General features: G+C 46.6%; 1 protein-coding gene across 2 annotated transcripts in view; it reads left to right on the top strand.

Annotated features, from left to right (window-relative positions):
* Positions 1 to 3,843, top strand: part of LOC147747315 (cytochrome P450 2J2-like) — a 423,976-nt gene extending 420,133 nt beyond the window's left edge. Inside the window, exon 10 of one of the 2 annotated variants that reach the window (XR_015307548.1) lies at positions 3,213 to 3,349. Coding sequence is in view for 1 of the 2 variants with exons in the window: in XM_086953115.1 (XP_086809241.1) it covers positions 3,213 to 3,394 (182 nt within the window). In the remaining variant the exon portion in view is untranslated. Of the gene's footprint in view, positions 1 to 3,212 lie in introns of both variants that reach the window. The other variant, XM_086953115.1, reaches the window with a different exon arrangement.
* Positions 3,844 to 14,028: the final 10,185 nt, after the last annotated feature.

Below are 14,028 nucleotides of genomic sequence, written 5' to 3'. Positions count from 1 at the left end.
TGTGGCGCCACTGGTCTCAGTGAGGTCACAGTTGGGCATCCATTTTGTTGGATGTAATGCCCTCACACACCCTTGCAGGTGTCATGCTTCATCATCTGGGCTGCTCCTCGTTGGGTCGGCGCTGCAATACCCAACGGGCTCACCTCTAGAAGGGGCACTTTATCGGAGATCTTTTATCCAACAGCCGTTTTGTGAAGTGCCGGTGTGGGGCCAGAGTTGTGTAGACGAGTAAGTGAGTTAAAATAAGGCTGGGAGTACCTATGAGAAGCTTTTATTCTAGGGGTCTCCTGTCTTAGTTAAAAGGTATAATGACAAGCACTGGAAGGAGTGTAATGTTCCTATTGCAGTGCAGGTCAGTGTGTGTTTTTACTGGTCAACATGTTTCTCGCGTTAATGTAAATTCAACTCGCGATTCTGCAGGACCTTAAGTAATGATGTGTCTACACTAGACGACCTAGTCTGTACTCCGCGGCTTGGGGTAGGTCATATCGGCATCGCACAAGGCAACAAACTCCATACTACATGGAAGTCTTATAAACTAGTGTGCAGACCGCCAGGTACTGATGATGCCTAGGTTCTTCACATAATAGGTAGATCAAGAGCTTCACAGTTTCACTGGCACAAGAAGTACCACCTTTCTGTGATATCCATATTTGCCTATTGGATACTGACTAGGTCCTCTAGTGTAGACACATCATTACTTAAGGTCCTGAAGAATCGCAAGTTGAATTAACATTAACGCGAGAAACATGTTGACCAGTAAAAACGCACACTGACCTGCACTGCAATAGGAACATTACACTCCTTCCAGTGCTTGTCATTATACCTTTTAACTAAGACAGGAGACCCCCTAGAATAAAAGTTTCTCATAGGCACTCCCAGCCTTATTTTAACTCACTTACTCATCTACACAACTCTGGCCCCACACCCGCACTTCACAAAACGGCTGTTGGATAAAAGATCTCCGATAAAGTGCCCCTCCTAGAGGTGAGCCTGTTGGGTATTGCAGCGCCGACCCAACGAGGAGCAGCCCAGATGATGAAGCATGGCACCTGCAAGGGTGTGTGAGGGCATTACATCCAACAAAATGGATGCCCAACTGTGACCTCACTGAGACCAGTGGCACCACAACACTCGTGTGACGTATACATTTCCCCTCCTGAGTTACAGCTCAGCACCTTTTTGTCTTGAGTTACTATGCAGCCAGCCACATGCAAGGGTGTTGATTGACAGAGCGTACTCCCCCCCTTCAATTTCACACGAGGTACAAGGCAAAAATGCCCATTATCCCCTCTCTTATTTGTGCTGGCAGTGGAGACGCTGGCCGCCAGACTCCGGCTGCACCACCTGGAATATGTGGTTTGATTCCCCACAAGGCATTTCCTAATATCCCTCTGTGCAGATGACATCACTCTATACATTCTAGACCCCAAAATATGTCTCAATCCGATATTGCGGTAGTTCATCAACTTTGGGGCGCGCTCCGTAATAATGTCAATTCGGATAAATCCCAGATTTTTCCTCTTACCCCTATGGTCCAGAAGTGTGTCCCTGACTACCCACTGGCCTAGTGTGACACGGAGATTAAGTACTTGGGGATAGTTGTCGCAAGAGATAGGACAGAATTCATGCGTACCAATTACGGAATAGCATTGAGCGCTCTGACTAACTCCATAACTAGGTGGATTTCTAGGCCCCTTTTGTTGGCAGGCCATATTTCATTAATAGAAATGGGGGTGTTGCCGAAGTAACTTTATCTCTTTATTAATACTGATTACAACCCCAGCAGATACTTTTTTTAAACTTAAAAACTCTGATTATGCTCCTTTTATGAGGCTCCAGATGTGTAACTCTATGTCTTATGTGCACAGTCTCATTTCACAGCATACTAGTTTTGACCCCCCATATTAGCCAAACCTAGCCACTGAACAGGGATACATGGACTCTGTTCCAATAACGGCGTTATTTTGGGCAACTCCCCGCCTAGGGAGAGGGATCCCTCAACAGGTGCATGTACCTAAGAGGCCTGTTTGAGTATAGCCAAGCAATTGCTGTTGCCCATGTTGTACTCTCCATTGTTGGGAGTCCCTTGACACCCGGACCTTCCGATGATGTATGAAGCTGGATGTCGCCGTATGCTTCTGGGAATCAGGGTGAAGGAGTGGGAATTCATATGAAAAGGGCCTATTCTAGGAAGGGGCGGAGGGCATTCTTTCAAAGCAGTCATCCCATCCCTGTGGAGTGGTTCCTATATGTTAAGCTAAGACCCCCGATTTCCCCAACGAACCGCCTATGCTGCCTCCCTTACACATTTTGCTTCAACTTGATAGTCCTACACATGTGATTTTGATACTGTATCATAGCCTTCAGAACAAGAATACTGAGCTTAGACGAGATTTGCGTCTGCATTGGGATCAGGAGCTAGGCACACCACTTGAAGATGGACAATGGCGCTACCGCTGCCAGCAAACGGTTTCACTTACGACCAGATGACAAATGTGACAGGTGTGGTAGGGCAGGGTCAGACTTCCTACGTTTAGCATGGGAATGCTAGCCTTTTAGGGACTACTGTTTAAAGGTTTTTGAAGCATTGGAGCAGATGACTGGAGTTCAGATCCCCATAACCCCTCTCGCGTCGCTGCTGGGATACACAGAAGGGGTTTAACTACCGACCCAATGATATGTCTCCCTTGGGCTACTATTGGCTAAGCAAAGGATGGCCTTTAGATGGGGGAGGGAGAGAGCCCCTAAGTTTAAGGAATTATTACAAGATTATTTATATTGTCAGGAGCTATCACTCAACTATGCAGAGCTGTTACCACCTTCCTCACAGCCGCTAGACATGTGGGATCCTTTACGGGGTTATTTATTGGAGTCGCCTGAGAATGGGGGAGGAGCTGTTACTCGACTGGGGCCCACTGATTCACATGAGGAAGAAATCGACTGGGGATCAGCACTATTATAATGTTGAAATTGGTAAGATAAAGAGTCATGGATAAGGTTGAGGATTTAACCAGACGTTGAATAAGAGTCTGTGAATAAATTGCTGGTGATGCACATGAATGTAATATCCGCCTAATCGAATGCAAGATGTTATTTCAGTGCAAAACATTTAATAAAGACAGTTAAATGTTTCTTTTTAAAAAAGATGCTGTGTCTATAGCAGCTACTTTTATTTTTCACCAAATTATATTTTGTCTATTTTATTTTAGGAAACCGTGTATGTCTTGGAGAACAGTTGGCGAAAATGGAACTCTTCCTCTACTTCACCATTCTTCTCCAAAGGTTCCGCTTCGAGGCACCCAAGGATGTCCAATTAAATGTTTCTAAATTCACACTTGGACTCACAAGTTCTCCACTTCCTTACAAGATTTGTGCCATTCCTCGGTGCTAAAGGCATTGAAATTATTCCATTCAATATTTGTTTTATTTTTTTATGCAATTGCACCTTGAATCTCATTACAGATTTCCAGAGTTCTACTTGGTTGTTTTCTTGATAGAAGATGTGTACTCATCAATTTAAAGAGGTTAAAAAGTGTGTGTAATTAAAATGTTCTTACAGTTTCTTAAGTCACACCTGAAGATTTATGATCAGAAAAAAAGCAATCAGTAAACAATATATGTTAACTGATTGCTTCACACAGCTAATCATTCAATCAATCAAAATTACCTTTAAAGTGTATCTGATAATCTTCCTTCTTGCTCTCACAATTTTCTGCTAGCTCCTCTGACTGGGAAAAGAACAGCTCCCACTATGACCTGAGACATTAAATGTTTGGTTTTGTAAAACACAGTGCAATGTGTGTTCTCTTGGATAAATTAAAAAAATACATTTAAAATAAATCACATTTCTCAATTATTTTCTTTGGAGAGAATAGATGGAAAATTATGTGTATGAATTAAAACTCACCTCTATGTTTGCATGAAAGATATGCCTCATGTGATTGTGCGGATTTGGGTTTCTGGTAGAGGGGGGTGAAACCCTACTCAAGCAGAAACTATAATCTTTGTCAGGGTGAAGCACAAGCAAACCGCAAAATAACCTTTTCTCAACCCTCTGGAGGCTAGGGACAGAGCTGTTAGGCTTAACTTAGCGGCATTGTATAAAGTATTTATGCAGCACTCCAAACAGTATAAAAGTGAAAATACAAGACAAGAAAAACCTCAAACCAATTTAGAAAAATAGAGCAAAATGTAAAAAAAGGAAATTGCCACACAAACTGAAACTGAAACTGAACAGTTAGAGAACGATGTGGGTTTAATGCTCTCTGTATGGCCTATAAATCATTGCATGGACAGGGGCCAGCCCATTTCAAGGAGAAACTCAAATGGTACGTCCCAGTGAGGACGCTTCACTCAGGCTCTGCCATGAACCTGACTGCCCCCTCATTTATGAGGATCAACTAGGGTGGGAAGAGCTTTCTCATGGCCACAGGTAATCTCTGGAGCAGCCTTCCAATGACGTTAAAGCTGCTGCCTCTTTACTTACTTTCAGAAAGACCTGGCTTTTCCCGCAGGATTAAAAGGCACCTGGTATCTGCCTAACTCACTTCTTCCATCTGCTGTAGCTATCCTCATTTTCTATAGCACCAAGACGCCCATGGGCATAAGTTGCACTTTATAAATCATATTCATACATTCACTCTGGGACTCAGGGAGTTCAAGTGTGGATCCAATCAATCTGACTCAGGCTGACTCGGGCAGAAGGGAAGCAGGGCAGAAGGTCAATAGCCCAGCAAAGCAATAGTGCATCAAGGCAGCAGTCCAGCAGAGTTTCAGTCCTTTCAGGAGCACAGCAGTCCTTCTTCCTGGCAGGTCCAGAAGTGTACTGAAGAGTTGGGATCGGAGGCCCCATATTTATATCTGGTGCCCATTTTGAAGTGGAGGAAGCTTCTAGAGGTCCCCCTCCCCCAAAGGTGTCAGGCATCCCCTTCTTCCCTGTCCTTGCCCCACCTTGTCTCTGGATCACAATAGACTAGTGACAAGCACTTTGTGAAGGAGCCTTTGTGATGTAAGAAGGGTTTCTCCATCTTGGATTTAGTGGTTAAGGGGCACTGTGAGATTGTTTGCAGTAGAGTTATCCCTAGGAACATTTACCCTATTGGTTATGGAAGGTCAGGAGTCATACCACCCACAAGCTAGTGCCAAGCATAAGTCTGGCACACCAAGAGATCATCTTCCAAAAACAACTAGGTCTGTAAAAAAACAGAAGTAGGACTGCTCCTCCTTTTTGAAACCCGTGAGGAGAACTAAAGAGCTGGTCTTTCTCTAACTTGTACCCAAGACAAAGAAGTGTACTACAAGGGTCATTTGGCTAACTACCTGTGTTAGGAGGAGAAGGGCCCAGCTGCCCAGTTCCAACTTGACCGGCCCTGTTGGTGGGAATATGTGACGTTACAACGCCACATATTACATCGCGGTAGGTAACAACTCGGACGTTACATCATCTGCGTTGGTACCACGCATGGCATAAAATGCAAGTCGTTTCTACGACTTGCATTAGATGGCGCGCTACAGTTAGCTACGGTTAGCGCAACAGCAGGGAATGCTGGGACTTAAAATCCAACACATTCCCTGGTGCAACGCCATCTAGCTCAAGTCGTCGATATGACTTGCGATGTAATGCCATGTGTGGTAACAACGCAGACGATGTAATGTCCGTGTTGTTACCAACGTGCGTGGTACTGACAGGGTTGTAAACGCTGTTTCCCATTGCTGGCCTCTGCTGTAGTGAGTCTTGACCAACAAGTGCTGTTCCTGAGGTCCTGGGAACCTTGGCTGTACCTAACATTCCTGGGACTTGGAAATGTTATGGACTAGAAGACCTGCGAAGTACTGGGACAAACTTACCAATCTGATCCGCGCAAAGTGCTATACTACGACACTGAAGATGCAGATTTCTCCAGCTCAAGGCTCCTCCACAGTAGTAAATTCATTTCAGCTGGACCTCGCTCAGAAGGTATCGGGCCTCGTGGAGCCCTCTTTGGAAACCAATATACTGCCTTGCCCTCCTGGGCAATTCCAAGCTCTGAAAAAGAGTATCATCATTTTGAATAGCGATTACCGAATTGTGATTCTCTGTGAATCGCCATTGGGTAATTGCTTTTTGAACATATGAAACTCCATGAGTGTCATTTAGGAATTTCGAATGGGTCGCACACAGACCTACCTCATTAATATTAAGGCGGTAGGTTGCAATTTGTGACACTTTAGGAATCGCTAAAGTCACAAGGATGGTGGCCTGCTAGCATCAACAGACCACCATGTCTGTGATTGCTTTTAAATAAAGCAAATCTTTTTTCTTAAATACAGCCTGTGTTATTTAAAGGAAAACGGGTTGGCATTAAAAAAGAAAAATGTCACTGCCTGCTCGTAAAAAAACATTTTACGAACATTCTCAAAAGGGAACTTCTCTTTTGCAAATACGTTACCACCTACTTGAATTGGGTGGTAAAGCGCAAATGTTGTGCGACCGCATTTGGGTTTCAAAACATTTTAACATACCACTGCGATTCCGTATTAGGAAGGGACGCCCTAAGCATGCCCCTTCCTAATATCGAATCGTTATGCATTCGCAATTCCAAATTGTGATTCATTCATATGTTACTGAAACACAAATTGGAATTTAAACATACCAAAAGGCGTGTTAACTGGTCGCCAATGGCCCGATTCTCCGAATCCGGCTATTGTGAATGGTAAAATGGGTGATACATGTGGCCCTAAGTACAAATGGAGAAATCCTTACCGGGCGAAAGTGCAAAAGTATCCGGCTAGTGTCAGTAATTTCCTATGATCTGAGCTTTTCCTGCTGTAATGATGTGATACATGTTACTTAGTTCTACCTTCATTCCTCTTAAACAGTGGTGGCTGGTAACATTTGAAAGTGGTGAGGCGTAGAAGTTAGGGGAAAGTGCCCGGTGGTGAGCAAGTGTAAAAAAGAGTGGACGAATGGTGCATTGTTAAGCAAATTTGAGAAAGCAAGAAGCTTAATAAAGCAATTATAAAAGTGTAGTTATCAAATCAAAAAGAGATTTCTTATGATAATAACACAGGCAACTGCTTATTCAGTATAACCACAGAATTTCATACCAAACTTTGAGTAACAATGCTGAGTACCTCACAATGTTTTCAAATTATTGATATACCTTTACAAATGAAATTTACTGAGGAAAGACAAGTTACTGTGATTGGTCAGACTAGGCACAATGAGACAGCAAGGAATAAGCTATAAAAGGCAGTAGGGCACCCTACAATGCACTGTACGTCTCATTCAGGGGATGAAGAAATATGATCATATGACCCCCATCCTGATGGAATTCCATTAGCTGTTGTTGCTGGTCCACCACATCATCAAAGCTAACTGCATAATTTCCAAGCACTGGAAATGATGCAGCTGCTGTTACTGAAGTAGTGGTGTCCCAGCAAAGCCAGCATGACCTGCATCACCTCTCTTATCTTGTAGGCAAGCTTGGTAGCACCACATATTTTAAGTACAAGTGTAATAGGCAAGCTGAACAAAGTTAACAAACATTGAATGGGTGTTTTGTATCAGATAGTTAGCAATTGTAAAGAAGGTGGTATGAACCAATCAACCCTCACAAGTTAATGAGATAGATGCTACTAAAACACAATCAGGAAATGCTCAGTATTGAGTTCAGACCAACCTTATGGTAAATGTTAGATTGAAGTCAGGCATAGAGCAATGATTTCAGTGACTCCAATACCTGTACATCAGATGATGAACAAGTGAGCAGGTCACAAACTACCAGCATTCAAGAAATGTTAGGATTAACACATTGGGGCTCATTACGATGTCAGGCGGAAAGCCTCCGCCTGACACCCTCTCGGATTTGGGACCGACCGACTTGCAGTCGGCAGTTCCGACTGACGGATTCCGATGCAACCTAACACTGTTTGGTCAGATTCCCATTGTTTCCTATGGGAGCTTGTGTTACCAGCTGTGGTCTGTGCAGGTAACAGCGGTGGGGCGGTAGGGCTGGGTGAGGGGGGATTTAGGGAGGCGCCAGAGAGCCCGGAGAAAGATGGACGCGCTTTAGTGCTGCTCTGCTGGTCGAAACATCCATCCAACAATTATCCTGCATTAACGGCGCCATCCATGGCTGAATCGCACATATTCTGACTCCTTAACCTAAGAGGAATGCTTTGGTGCTGCTGATACTGCCACTCCGTGCCCATAAATGCCACCAGTAACGCAAGCTTTGTAGGAGAGTAGGGTCTGCTTCCTATGGTCACCTCCACTTTTTGATGTGATTTTCTGGTTTTTCGACATTAGATTAGCTGTGGTCCTGCTAATCAGGCCCCCAACCTAGCTGTTCTCTCTCTAAATCGATACCATGTACTGTAGGTACATACCAGGTTGGGTCTTGGGTCTCCTTTGTGAGACCCTGTATAGTGTACCATAGGTACCCAGGGCATAGGTGCATCCAAGGCCTACCAGGGGCTGCAGCATGTATTATGACACCCCTGGCTGGCCCTCCAAACTGACACCACAGTTATGTTCACACAGCCTGGGTAAGGTGGTGTAATCACCCCTTACTTAGATATAGTATACCTATATCTACACACATATATATATATATATATCCAAAACACAGTATCCCACCTGGGGCCAGCCGAACTCGCGGCGGGTGCAATCGGGAAGCGGTGGTGGAAACCGCTTGTAACACAACAAAAACAAGGAGTTCATGGTACTCCCAAGGTCCGGTGCACGCTCGGGTTGTGTGTCAGCTAGAAAGTATCCGCAGACGCGTTTCTGGCTCTTGCCGTCATCAGTGCGGAAAGCCGTCAGTAAAGCGGCACAGTTAATTAAACAGAAGTGCCATGTGGTTGGTGCATCCTTGGCCAATGAAAGGCCGATGGCGCTCCCAAAGCGAAAAACTTTATTGGCAGCCGTAACAACTGTGCCTGCACATCCCCTCGCCTGCCGCTAATAGAACGAAGACGCTGTGTGTCACACAATAGTGGAGAACTCTAGCTTTGTATAAGCCACAACCTGCATGGGTCAACAGCGACCGTTAGCAGCGTTTCGGCAGCCCAAATTGAATCCAAAACACAGTATCCCACCTGGGGCCAGCCAAACTCGCGGCGGGTGCAACCGGGAAGCGGTGGTGGAAACCGCTTGTAACACAGGTCCGGTGCACGCTCAGGTTGTTTGTCGGCTAGAAAGTATCCGCAGACGCGTTTCTGGCTCTTGCCGTCATCAGTGCGGAAAGCCGTCAGTAAAGCGGCACAGTTATTTAAACGGAACTGCCATGTGGTTGATGGATCCTTGGCCAATGAAAGGCCGATGGCGCTCCCATAGTGAAAAACTTTATTAGCAGCCGTAACAACTGTGCCTGCACATCCCCTGGCCTGCCGCTAATAGAACGAAGACGCTGTGAGTGTCACACAATGGTGGAGCACTCTAGCTTTGTATAAGCCACAACCTGCATGGGTCAACAGCGTCCGTAAGCGGCGTTTCAGCAGCCCAAATTGAATCCAAAACACAGTATCCCACCTGGGGCCAGCCGAACTTGCGGCGGGTGCAACCGGGAAGTGGTGGTGGAAACCGCTTGTAACACAGCAAAAACAAGGAGTTCATGGTACTCCCAAGGTCCGGTGCACGCTCGGGTTGTGTGTCGGCTAGAAAGTATCCGCAGACGCGTTTCTGGTTCTTGCCATCATCAGTGCGGAAATCCGTCAGTAAAGCGGCACAGTTATTTGAACGGAACTGCCATGTGGTTGGTGGATCCTTGGCCAATGAAAGGCCGATGGCGCTCTCATAGCGAAAAACTTTATTGGCAGCCGTAACAACTGTGCCTGCACATCCCCTGGCCTGCCGCTAATAGAACGAAGACGCTGTGAGTGTCACACAATGGTGGAGCACTCTAGCTTTTTATAAGCCACAACCTGCATGGGTCAACAGCGTCTGTAAGCGGCGTTTCGGCAGCCCAAATTGAATCCAAAACACAGAGGTTTCCACCACCGCTTCCCGGTTGCACCCGCCGCGAGTTCGGCTGGCTCCAGGTGGGATACTGTGTTTTGGATTCAATTTGGGCTGCCGAAACGCCGCTTTCGGAAATAGCCACTTTGTATGAAGAAATTGATGGCCTGGGGGAAGAGGACGAAAAGAACAGACTTTTAAAAATCATGCAAGAACGTCTGAAGAAAGAGGAGGCAAAAATCGTGGCAAGGAAATCGTACAAATTCCAAAGGGACAGGAATGACTACGAGTTGGGCCAGATTTTTACATTTGCGCGAAAATTCGACACTCTTCGCAGGGGTGGTGCCAAACAGCAACAACAATCCAATAAAAGGAACCCCCCGAGCCACCTCAACCCCGCAAGGAAAGAAGTAGGTGAAGCAAGCGATTCATCCAATGCCACAGTTAGTTCAGATCCAGACTCTGATTTGGAAGCAGATCGCCGTAGACAGGCGGAAGCGGCAACACTACCGAAACTTACGCCTGGCCATGAGATTGTTTATTTAGGCCAGGACAGGCGGAATACCCTGAGATCCCACACAAAAAACAGTCAAGAAAATGCAGGGCAAACTACAGGCGCCGCCAGAGGTCGCGGATGGCAAAAAAGAGGGGCCCAAAAGAAGAGAGGTGGGGGATCCAGACGGAACAATGCCCCACAACTGGAGTGAAACCAGCCTCCAATCGCACTATTGTTAACCTTACTGAATTGAAACTTACAGAAAAGGAGGAGAACATACTCAAACTTGGCTTGTCATATGCACCCCCCTGCGACTTTGATTATACCAATACCAGATGTAATGTCTACAAGGCAGTTAGAAAATTGAAATTGCGCAAATACTATGCCTTAAGAAACAAAGACGGAACGATATCAGACATGGAAACTCAGCAACCTGAGTCATCACAAGGAACACGCATTATAAGTGAACTTTGGGAAACAGAAGGAATGGGTTATGAAGCAACCCACAGTACCAATGGAGCTAACAAAGGGATGGATGAGAGTGGAAATAGAATATCCACAACTACAGATTTTAGAGCACCATCTACCTTTTATCCCATCCTTCTACGAGACAACATAGATATTTTCCAAGAGAATGTGGTTATGGATCTGAAAAAGTTGCAAGTTAAGATTGGGAGCAAAAAACGCAGATATTCAGCCCAACAACAACAATATAAAGCATTGACTGAGAAACTCAACAAAGAAAAAAATGTAGTAATCAGGAGCAGTGACAAAGGGGGTAACGTGGTCCTCATGACTAAAGTTAACTACGACAAAGAGGCCTACAGCCAACTAAATGACTGTGATTGTTATGAAAAAATCAACAACCGTGAGCTCCTGACCATCAAGGAAGAATATCATCGAAGACTATGTAAGTGGCGGTCAGCCAAACTCATTACTGACAATGAATTTGATTATCTGAAGGTTGAGCACCCTGTTACACCGATATTGTATTTTTTACCCAAAATACATAACCGGGAAGGCCAATAATATCAGCAAGGGGGAGCCTTCTTGAACATACCTCAATTTATATAGATCATTTTATACAAGGTTATGTTCAAAAATTGGGGTCCTATATACGTGACACAGGGGACTTCCTAGTCAAAATCAAGGATGTACAGATTCAGGAAGGGGATTGGCTGATAGCCCTAGATGTAACAGCCCTATATACCAGTATAACGCATAGTGATGGTCTTGAGGCAATACGGTATTACCTAGCAAGAAGAGAACCAGGCAATGAAAAACACAGCAAAATGTTGTTAGACATGTTGGATTTCTGTTTGTCAAACAATGTGTTTTTGTTCAACTTCCAGTTGTACCGCCAAAAACAGGGGGTGGCAATGGGGGCCAGTTTCTCTCCAAGTTACGCATGTCTGCACATGGGGGCTTGGGAGGAACTGGTCCTGGGGCTTGGTTTCCAACACATCATTAAGAACAACCTAGTAGCGTGGTTCCGCTTCATTGACGACCTGTTCGTCATTTGGAGAGAGAGCCAGGAAGAGGCCCTCAAATTCATTGAGGATATCAATGATAACCCCCTTAACCTCAGATTCACTGCAACACTCAGTCAGGAAGCAATTACTTTTTTAGATGCTGAGCTCTACGTCAATGGGTGCCGTTTGGAATCTAGGGTTTATAGGAAGAAGACAGCGGGCAACAGCATTTTACATGCTGCTAGCGCGCACCCGGTTCACCTCATTTCCAGTATCCCATACGGGGAAATGCTGCGGTTAAGACGCATATGCAGCAACCCCGTGGAACTAGAACAGGCACAAAAGGAAAGCAGGGAGAGATTCCTTGAAAGAGGATACTCCGCAAAAGTGATAGACAGAGCTGTGCAGAAATCCTTATCAATGAGTAGAGAGGAGCTCCTAATCAGAAAAGCAGATAGAGAGTTGTCCAGTCAGGGCAAAACCAAATCAGATACAGTTGAGCCTGAATGCTTCAGATTAATAACAGGATTCACTAGACAACACCAGCAAATAAAGAAAATAGTGAATAAACATTGGCCCATTGTGCTGAGGGATAATGTTATAGGCGAGAGCCTACCAAAGACTATCTCTTTGACCTACAGCAAAGCCCCCTCATTAAGGGACCATATAGTCAAAACCAACCCGGATCCCTTTACAAGAACTGAGTGGTGGCAAAGGAATAAGGGGTTCTATAACTGTAAAATCTGTAAAGCGTGTACTCATGGTGAAAACACCAAAACCTATAGGTGTTAGACGGACCGGGAGGGTCGGCCGAGATTACGGGGAGAGGTCTCCAGGGAGAGCCGTCTCCAACGACTGTACAGATAAGTAACTTCCCCCCCACAGACGGACACCACACAAGATTGAAGGTTAACGAGACTTTATATGCACTTCTTAGGTTACGTTGATATAATACAAGGAGGTCTGGACTCAGGGGTCCCCTCGGTTCTGATCTCTGGTTGAGGAAAAGGGTAGCGGGACAGTCTTAGTTACCAATGAGTTCAATAGCTCTCAATCCTCGAGCTCGGCGTGGTTGCTGATCGGGCCGTGGAGGAGCCAAGCAGGTCCCGAGATGGATGAAGGGTGGTCGGCGGGCCGTGGAGAAGCCAAGCAGGTCCCGATATGGATGAAGGATGGTCGACGGGCCGTGGAGAAGCCAAGCAGGTCCCGATGCAGATGACAGTTACAACGGTCCGCGGCCTCGCCAGCAGATCCGGACGACGGTGAAGGATGAAGGTTACGACGGCTGTGGCAGCGCCAACAGGCAGGATGATGGTGCACAGGACAGAGCTACGGCAGCGCCAGTAGTCCGTCCAGGATGAGTTCTTCTTTCGTCTCTCGACTCCAAGATACAACTGCCTTCCTGTTCTGGAGCTGCCCCAGTTATAGGGCTGGCATGCTTTGATGTCCGGACCCTCGCACTTGGAGGTCGGGAGGTCCGGGATGAGGGAGTCCAGACACCCAGCAGGGGGGTGGAGCCAGCGCCCGGGGAGGCGATGGGCGAGCGGCACTGGCCGGGGGAGAACCATCGACACCTCTTTCTCCCATTGACTGGCCAAGTAGCTCGCTCGCCTCCTGGGTGGAGGGTGGTGCCGGAATGTCTGAGGCCGGGCTAGGCCCAGGGTTGAGGTCGATCGGGGGCCAGGCGGCCTCGTGGCGAAGTGTCCAAGATGGCGGCCCGGGCTGGGCGCGTGGGTCGGCCGTGGATCGGACCCACGAGGTTATCATGCTCGAGGGCAGGTGTCCCTGAGGGGACGTAGGACGTGCAATGGTGGTGTGTGGTGCTTGTATGACTGGCTCGGGCTTGGTCGAGCCGGGGGAGAGCGGCCCGTCATGTGGCCTGTCCAACATGCGTCCCCCCCAGCTGAAGGCGGGGAGAGTTACCCATCCTCTTGGGGACTCTCTTCGTCGAGGCGGAAAAACCGGGACAGGCCATCCGCGTTGGCGTGGTCAGACCCAGGCCGGTGTTCAACGGTAAAGTCCATACCTTGCAAGGAGATGGACCAGCGTAGCAGTTTTGGGTTTTCCCCCCGCATATGCATCAACCACTGTAGGGGTCGGTGGTCAGTCTGCACCCG

The sequence above is a fragment of the Lissotriton vulgaris genome, chromosome 1_1, assembly GCF_964263255.1.
Source record: "Lissotriton vulgaris chromosome 1_1, aLisVul1.2, whole genome shotgun sequence".
Lineage (NCBI taxonomy): Eukaryota > Metazoa > Chordata > Amphibia > Caudata > Salamandridae > Lissotriton > Lissotriton vulgaris.
The sequence above is the reverse complement of the archived record's forward strand: the minus strand, read 5'-3'. Positions and strand labels throughout refer to the sequence as shown.